Source organism: Pinus tabuliformis, chromosome 3_2 (genome assembly GCF_031772625.1).
Source record: "Pinus tabuliformis cultivar Carrire ecotype Pingquan chromosome 3_2, CPIR1, whole genome shotgun sequence".
NCBI lineage: Eukaryota > Viridiplantae > Streptophyta > Pinopsida > Pinales > Pinaceae > Pinus > Pinus tabuliformis.
In genome coordinates this window covers 569,224,501-569,233,311 of record NC_142302.1, presented here as the reverse complement: position 1 = coordinate 569,233,311, position 8,811 = coordinate 569,224,501, and the positions used below count along the sequence as shown (strand labels likewise).

Here is an 8,811-nt window from a genome sequence, read left to right as displayed (position 1 = left end):
ACCTCTCCTCTCCCTTGGGGTCGAGTACCTCTCCTCTCCCTTGGGGTCGAGTACCTCTCCTCTCCCTTGGGGTCGAGTACCTCTCCTCTCCCTTGGGGTCGAGTACCTCTCCTTATTAGTCGAGCGTGCTTACGCACCCTAAAGGTGATGGCGGCCTTAACAGTCGAGCCTGCTTGCGCATCCTCTCCCTTGGGGTCGAGTACCTAAAGGGACGGAGTCACTCACTATTCATATGGTGAGGTCCTCTCCTTAACAGTCGAGCCTGCTTACGCATCCTCTCCCTTGGGGTCGAGTACCTAAAGGTGATGGCGGCCTTAACAGTCGAGCCTGCTTACGCATCCTTATTAGTCGAGCGTGCTTACGCACCCTAAAGGTGATGGCGGCCTTAACAGTCGAGCCTGCTTGCGCATCCTCTCCCTTGGGGTCGAGTACCTAAAGGGACGGAGTCACTCACTATTCATATGCTGAGGTCCTCTCCTTAACAGTCGAGCCTGCTTGCGCATCCTCTCCCTTGGGGTCGAGTACCTAAAGGTCCTTATTAGTCGAGCGTGCTTACGCACCCTAAAGGTGATGGCGGCCTTAACAGTCGAGCCTGCTTGCGCATCCTCTCCCTTGGGGTCGAGTACCTAAAGGGACGGAGTCACTCACTATTCATATGGTGAGGTCCTCTCCTTAACAGTCGAGCCTGCTTGCGCATCCTCTCCCTTGGGGTCGAGTACCTAAAGGTCCTTATTAGTCGAGCGTGCTTACGCACCCTAAAGGTGATGGCGGCCTTAACAGTCGAGCCTGCTTACGCATCCTTATTAGTCGAGCGTGCTTACGCACCCTAAAGGTTCAATTTACTTATTGGCCCCCCCAAATTAAGTCAAAAAAAGGGTCGAGCCTGCTTACGCATCCTTAACAGTCGAGCACCTAAAGGTCCTTATGGTCGAGCACCTAAAGGTCCTTATCAGTCGAGCCCCCTAAAGGGTCCTCTCCCTATGGTCGAGCGCCTCCGGTCCTCTCCTTATCAGTCGAGCCTGCTTATGCATCCTCTCCCTCTTGGTCGAGCACCTATATGCATTCACGCTCTCTCGATCGAATAGGGTGAGGTACAACCGACTGGATCCACTCCCCGCGCTTTTCTCTGAACCGACTGGATCCACTCCCATGATGCGCTGGTAAGGATGCACTTCACTGATAAGGATGCACCTTATCGAGGGTCTTAACAGCACCCTAGGCACCAGTCTCGACAAATTTCATATACCACTGCAGGGGTTATAGGGCCTCATGTTCTCTACCCTCGACCCTGCAACTCTACCCGCCGCCCTACACCATCGACCCTACGCCTCACTTATCGATACGGCATCTCGAACTAATTGGTTCATTTCGACCAGTGATTCCAGTCATTCATTATATATGTCATTACGCTCGCAACCTCACTGGCATTTCTGGTGTAACGTATATAAAGAAAAGCATTGATCTAGCTTGGTCGAGCCTCACTGGCATTTCTGGTGTAACGTATATAAAGAACCTGCCTCTCCCTCTCCTCTCCTCTCCTTAACAGTCGAGCCCCCTAAAGGGTCCTTATCAGTCGAGCCTGCTTGCGCATCCTCGCTATGCTTTTCTTTACCTTATGCTCGGGCAGGCAAGGGACCTTACCTGATGGATGCGAAGGTAATACCTTCTTCGCTATGCTCAGGGAAGGTCCTGGTCCTGAGTGAGCTCTGCTCAGGCTTTGAGGGGAATCAATATTAGGGGATAACCTTCGCTATCGCAGGTCAGTAAGCAAAATTCTGTCACTATATATCGTAGTTGGAGGCGGGATAACGGTCAAATAATTCCCCAGCACCCGCGCCCGGTACGGTCAAGTAATTCCCCGATCCGCTCGTTCTTCGAGCCCTCTCCCGGTGGTCGAGAGTTCGCTACCTCACCCTGCTTTTCCTTTCCCCTTTGGGCAGGCGTATGGAGTATAGCCAAGTGGTAAGGCATCGGTTTTTGGTACCGACATGCAAAGGTTCGAATCCTTTTACTCCAGATCTGTGTGTGCAATTATGAATATGAACTGGTGCTCTTCAATTCCATCCAAATCTGTACTGACGAACGGAGCAAGCTTCCCATTTTTCGCCATTCGAAAACCTATCTAAATACATGAAGGTCAAGAAGGGTGGTGTGGTTGAGGAAAGTCAAATGCAGCCAGTGGAACACCTAACTCCTCCAGTCCCGAATCGACTGACTGACTTTGGGAAATTCTTTTGGGTGAATAGGCCGGCCACCGCTGTACCACCACGACCACTACTTCCAGGTAGGTAGGCGACCATAATGCTGGAACAGATCTTCAGGGTGCGGGGAAGGGGACTGACTCCTTGATAGAGGATCTGATCCTTCAAATAGATTATTGCCTAACTGAGAGGCGGGAATTTGTGTAGGTTATCCCAACCCGGGTTCAAATTAGGTTCGGGAAGATATGAAAGGTAAACCCTGTAAGGTCCTGCCCAGTAAGGTCCTTACCTTTATCATTTTGAATTGAGGGTCAAAAATATAGGTCCGGCAGGGCTCGACTGTTAAGGAGAGGAACTTGAGTTGCTCGACCATTTTGGTGGGGCCGCCATCGTGAGTAAGCGAACTCTCGACCGGCCCCCCACCAAATAATTAGGGGACCTTCTAGCAATTTGAAGGGAAGAAATATAAGTAAGAAGAGTTATTAGGAATGAAAAGAGAAGGAACGAGGAAAGAAGAAGCGACTGATGAGTGAGTGGGAGCGCTACGAAGAGCATAGAGCTATAGTTTTGAATAAACACCTCTAATATGATGAGAAAACCCAAGCACTTGGGAAAAACGACGGAGCAGGATCACGTAGAGCAACAAGTTATTGCGGACAGGAGTTTCAGATCCATGAACTTTGTACAAAGCATCCCGGAGGAATATGAGCAATCGGAGCGGAAAAGAAATAGGGAGAAGAACAAAGATTTCGTCCATTCCCCACCAATCCACAATAATACCTTTGTAACCGCGACGGATGATAAGGGGAATAAAAAAACTGGGGCCTCCGCGGGTTGCTTGGAGGAAATGAAAGGGGGGTCTCGTCGCTCGACCAAGTATGCTGCTGAAGCAACTGCAGAACATGTCGGGCGATCCGCAAAAAAGAGAGGGAAGCCAGTTGTAGTGAGAGTGAAAGGATCTACCTATCTCGGGAAAAAGAAAGCAGTGATCCCGAGCTCTCGAAAAGGAGTAGGGAGAAAATCTCTCATTATGTACATCCACGATGTAACCCAACTTTCACATAACGGATGCCGACTCCCCAGGAAACGTCGTGTTTAAATCTCATCATAAATTGATTAAGTTCTCCATTTACTTCTACCTATTATTCTTACTCACTCAAATTGAGGAATGAAAATCGCTCGACCAACGATGCGCAAGCAGGCTCGACTACTATTTACCCACCCACCCCAATCCCCGAGGGGAGAGGAATTGGAAGCTTGCTCTACTAATATAAAGGTCAAGCAAGCAAGAAATTTCAATTTACTTATTGGGTGGGGGGGCTTATGGTCGAGCCTGCTTACGCATCCAGGTCAATTAGCGATAAAGTGAAGCATGGTCATTATTAAGGAAAGGTCGATGAGGTCCGCTTCAACCCCGTATGGGCTCACAGCGCGAGCAGCACTCCCACTAAGTTCAACACCAATCACGAATAAGGGAAACACCCACATCAGAACCAGAACTCCCAGCACCGGTAGAAAACGCACGCCTATGCCCATCGGATCTCATTGGGTCACCCAGATATCAAGAAGAGAAAGGTCAAGCAAGGTCGAATTCATCAAGATAAGGCGAAAAGCCAAATTGTGATCGAAACTAGCACATCCATACGCCCAGCTACCTCTACTTATTTAGTTAAGGGGGGGGGGCGGGTTCCTAGATCGAGGAAGAGAACAAGCAGCAGCCGCAGTACACCTAATTACATCAATCCCTTTCAGACTAGATTCTTTTGACTCGTTAGGAGGAGCCACCTACTTCCCTATTCTCTCCATACCCCGCCTACTATTGCTACTCACCTACTTACAGCCATCAGGGTCAGATATTTCGCTGGCTAGGAGATCAGTCACTCGCCTTCAGTCACTGGCTAGGATGTGGCTGGCTAGACCAATCACTGGCTAGGCTGGCTAGTTCATATCGCAGGAATAATCTCGACAATGACGGGTTCCTCCTCGCTACCTTATCAGCCGCAGGCAGGAAGGAATAAGGAAATATGAGTTCCGGAAACACATTACAATACGGATTAGAACGGATTAGATATAAGATTAGATATAAGTATGGCCACGATAAGTATAGCCACGATTCGAGGGTGGTTACATCATCTTCGGGAAAATTGAAGTGCCTAGTTCCGAGCCCTCTCTTAAGGCTGGAAGGGCTGATGCATTCGATAAGTACTGCCTAGGAAATCTTATAAGTGCGATATCTGTCTGGTCTTGCACCGCCTATTTCAAAGCGCAGCTACCTCGCTCACCTAATTGTGGCTGGCTAGTCAATAGAGCGGCTCTACAACTCGCCCCTCGATCTCCCTCTGGAGCTAAAGGGTCGAGTCTATTATATGCTATTAGCAACAACAAAGTCCTATCGTAAAGAAAGAGAGCCAGTCGTACGTACTATCAGTCAATATATACGTATTAACAACACCACTCACCGAGAATAGTCATTGTGGGTCCGAGACAATAGGCGTAATCGTGGCCCTCCAAATAGCTGGTGTTTTATCATCCATGCTACAACGCCGCGTCGAATAGCTTCGAAAAGAACCGCCTTTCTTATTTGTTTTAAGTAGTATCATCAAAAAGAAAAGACTAGGGACATAAAGCAAAGCATTGGATCTTCAGTTCCTCCAATGATTCATAATCATTTTCGTTGGGTCTAAGGGTAAGGAATTGATTGCTTCATTCATTCATTAGTGAATACAAGGGTAGGCTATTTCCCCATGCCTTTTCCATACAAACACATCAAGGTAGGTGCCGGAAGAGATCCTGCTGGGCGTCAAGGCTCTAAAAATGAAATTAGCAGAGTAAAGGTGGGTCGCAGAGATAGAGGCAAGGCTATAGCAGCGCTATATAGATCTTGGGTTTGTTCTCCTAATCGAGAGCACTTTCGGTCTTATGAATTCTTAGGATGGACCTCGATAGGAACCGGGCCTTTGGAATTGATCCTCATTGATCTTGTTCTCTACGGGGGCTTCTGGTTAGCCCTATTCCTGACGCACCTTATGATTGTTCAGGGGCCAGAGGGATACACTTTGATTTGTGATCATAGTACACTACACACCTCTCATAAATGCTCTTGCCCCCATAGCGTTTCTTTATCTACGCCTTCTACCCGACGCGCTTCTCCTTATCATTGAACCGGCTGTTCACACGGCTTATTCGGGGCAGTATTGGGGCTCTTGCTCTTGCTCTTGCTCGTAGTGGTCCCGGCATGATTCTAGGTGGTCTTTGGCCGGGGTTTAGAGGATGAAAACTCATTTTGCGCCGAAGAGTCAAAGTTGCTCTGACTGGGTGAACTCGATCAGTTGCTTCAGGATCAACTTGGTCAGCGATTATTTACGGCTATGCAACTAGTGGGGAAACTGCAACTGCACTGGATCAATAATGAACATATGAAATGATATCCCGACGTACTCATTCTCCATTCGAATGGCCCTATCCCATATGCCTACTATGGGCGTTTATTTATCGTACATATGCCTGCGGAACCGGACTATAGGGTAGAACGTAGCAATAATGGGAGGTGGGATTCGGGCAGGCCCTTTCCTTTACTATTTCTCATTGACTACGGAAAACCTAGCCAAGACTAGGCTGAGACTAGTTTCTCTCTCTCCCATCCAAATCGATCGAAATTTCTCCCAATCCGCGGGACTGATCAGCGTGCTTGTATATCTCGTCTATATATAAATATGCATGTTTCTGTGGCAAGAATCGACACTATAGGTTTGGCCGAATCGAACCTAAGTGACCACCCGGAATAAGCGTGTTTCTGGAACAAGAATCTGGCCACTACCTGCGAGTTGACTAAGTAATCACTGACCGAGACGCGATGCTGCACCACTGAAATTGCTCGTTTTGGGCTCTGTCCGACATCATTTCTACTTGATATTGAGAATTTGATTGAGCTGAAGTTTCAGTTGAATCATGAACCGATTTGCTTGATATACTCCCTCGGGCTGGGACAATATTCATATACCCAGCATCTTAATTCAGTCAGTGTTCTGGAACGCTGGTGGATGTTGTATCGAAGCTAATCTAAGACGTGTGAAGTATAATGAGTCTATCGTGTGGTGTAGTGGTAAGTTGGGCAGTAAGAAGGGTAAGGGTTGGTTGACCCGGTCCCATCCCGGTCTATCTATAGCTGTACCTCCTAAGCGATTCATGAAGTTCGTGGTATAGGGATCTGTCGTCTAGGTCTATAGGTGGGTCAGGTGGTGGTTTGTAAGGCAGGTCCTAAAAAGGTAGGATAGGTGTTTGGTCGGAAGGTGGTTCGAAGCATTCAAGTGAAAAGTGGGAAGGCGGTTCCTAAATGGTTAGGGTAGTCGGTTGGCTGGCCCCAAAATATGGTTAGGTGAAATGACCCCCAATATGGTTGGGTAGGTTAGGTGGTGGGCTTGGCATCTCCCGAAGACTTCCAGTCACTTGGCATCCCCCGAAGACTGAATCCGTCCATTTCAATCCCTCACCCATAGGAATGAGTGAGTGACCCCTATGAAGAAGTAAGGGCCCTCATCCTTCCGGTAAGTTGGCATCTCCCGAAGACTGAATCCGTCCATTTGAATCCCTCACCCATAGGAATGAGTGAGTGACCCCTATAAAGGAGTAGGGGCCCTCATCCTTCCTTCAGCTAGCTTGGCATCTCCCTCATACTTGCGCTAACTGGGCATCTACCGAAGACTTCATCCTTCCATATAAATCAATCAATCCCTCATACTTGCGCTAACTGGGCATCTCCAAAAGAGAACATCCGTCCACGTCTACCCTGCGGTGTTTGTTCGTAAGGCGGCGGGTCCTAATCGATTAGGTGTTGGTTCGGAAGGAAGGCGGAAGTCAATAGAGAAGCAGGAAGGCGGCATGAAATCTAGAAGGCAGTCAAGTTATTAGTCGGAGGTAAGTCGGAAGTAAGGCAGTCAATATAGAAGCAGGAAGGCAGTCAAGGTATTCGGAAGGTGGCATGACTCTCACACAAGCAGTACTCTAACGCTGGGCAAGCATTCAAGGGGTAAGTCTCAAGGTCGAGTGAAGAAGCAGTAAATCAAGGTCGGAGGTAAGGTGAAAGAAGCATGACTCTAAGGGCAAGCAGTCCTTTCAGGTTCCTCTCAGGCTGGGCAACAAAACGCTGGGCAAGCATGAAAGTTCGAAGTAGTAAGGTGGGTCGAATAAGTCAAGTTCGAAGTAGTAAGGTGAGGCGAAGCAGTCAAGGTATCAGTGGGTCGGCGGGTGTCATTTCAGCTTCCATTCCTAACCGTCGTCTTGCTATAAGCACAGTGTAACCTATTTTGTTCTGCTAGGTGAAAATATTGGTCGTAGAATCAGGCCTTTGGGGTATTTAGTGTGGGTTTTCTTCTGGGACTTCAAGGTTCAGGTCCTGGGTCAACCCAGCCAGTAAGGTCCTGATCAACCCTCTCATTTTGAATTGAGGGGAAGAAATCAATTTGAGGGGAAGAAATATGGATAACCTTCATATTTGTTTGCGTGCGATGGATCGCCATCATTCTTTCTTTTTGCTCCGATCGGAACTATTCCGAATTTGCGACAAGTCCTAGCATTAGTATGAGTTCGTTGACCGCGTAAGGGCAATCCATCTTGATGACGAATTCCACGATAACAAGAAATAGGAATGAATCGTTCGATGTCTGCTCGTTTTCCCCTCTTCAATTCCCAATGAACAACATGATCTTGACCTATTATTCGTTCAATTTGGTCGATCTGATACTTAGTTGACTCATTCACCTTTATGTTCTCACTTATACCTAATCGATAACGAACCTGAGTGGCTTCTTTAGGTCCAATTCCACCAATTTCGGTTGGGGCGATTCTTACTTGTTCATTGGGAACTAATCTCGCTCCTAAGATATGTGACATTGTTGATTGATTCTTTCCCTGGTCCTGCCGGCTGGAATCATGAATAGGTTCGCTCTTATCCGATCCGAATATTATTTTCAAATGAATGTGGGAAGCACCATAGCTAGCTCGATCATAGGAAGGTTCGATCATAGATAGCTAGTGGTGTTTAGTCCGATTGATCATACGACGGTACAGAAGATATAAAGCACAAGCTCGCCTGAGCATAGCGAAGGGTCCCGTCGCATTCCAAGAACCTCATATTGGGGGGGGGTCTCGCGTTGACACGCCCTACGGCCTCCTGTTCGGGTTGGTTATGTTTTCAAGCCCTCGTTCGGTTGTACCACATCCTGCCCGAACCGAAGTCACCTGACTAAAGCGGTAATCAAATCCTCTCCTTTTAGTCGAGCCTGCTTGCGCATCCTCAGATATACGAAATTCCACTCTGATGAATGAGGGAGATTCAAAGCATATATTATATATGTCATTATGCATTCATTCATTATATATGTCATTACGCATCAAAACCTCCGCCAAGTTAGCTGTAGGGTAGGGTATCTATCAGTCCTTCTATGTAAGTGTATGTCTGGTTGATTGGGCTAAGTCTTATCTCTATAGGTCTAGTCAGAAGGATAGCTGTTATATCACTTTCAAATCAAAAGGTTATGAAAAGAATCTATCCATCTAGGCGTGGGTTGTTAGCTCTGCAGGCCACCTCATAGCTTCGACTAACACCTCCTAG

General features: G+C 47.6%; 1 protein-coding gene across 1 annotated transcript; it reads left to right on the top strand.

Annotated features, from left to right (window-relative positions):
• The first annotated feature begins 2,033 nt into the window (after window positions 1–2,033).
• On the top strand, window positions 2,034–3,706 carry LOC149181788 (small ribosomal subunit protein uS11m-like). The gene has a single exon (XM_089418392.1). The coding sequence runs from the start codon at window positions 2,788–2,790 to the stop codon at window positions 3,298–3,300; it is 513 nt and encodes a 170-aa protein (XP_089274518.1). The 5' UTR covers window positions 2,034–2,787; the 3' UTR covers window positions 3,301–3,706.
• The last annotated feature ends 5,105 nt before the right edge of the window (window positions 3,707–8,811 follow it).

What these genes read in the sequence shown, in the direction of transcription:
- LOC149181788 (XM_089418392.1), top strand. Translation starts at nt 2,788, where the DNA reads ATGATGAGAAAACCCAAGCACTTGGGAAAAACGACGGAGCAGGATCAC.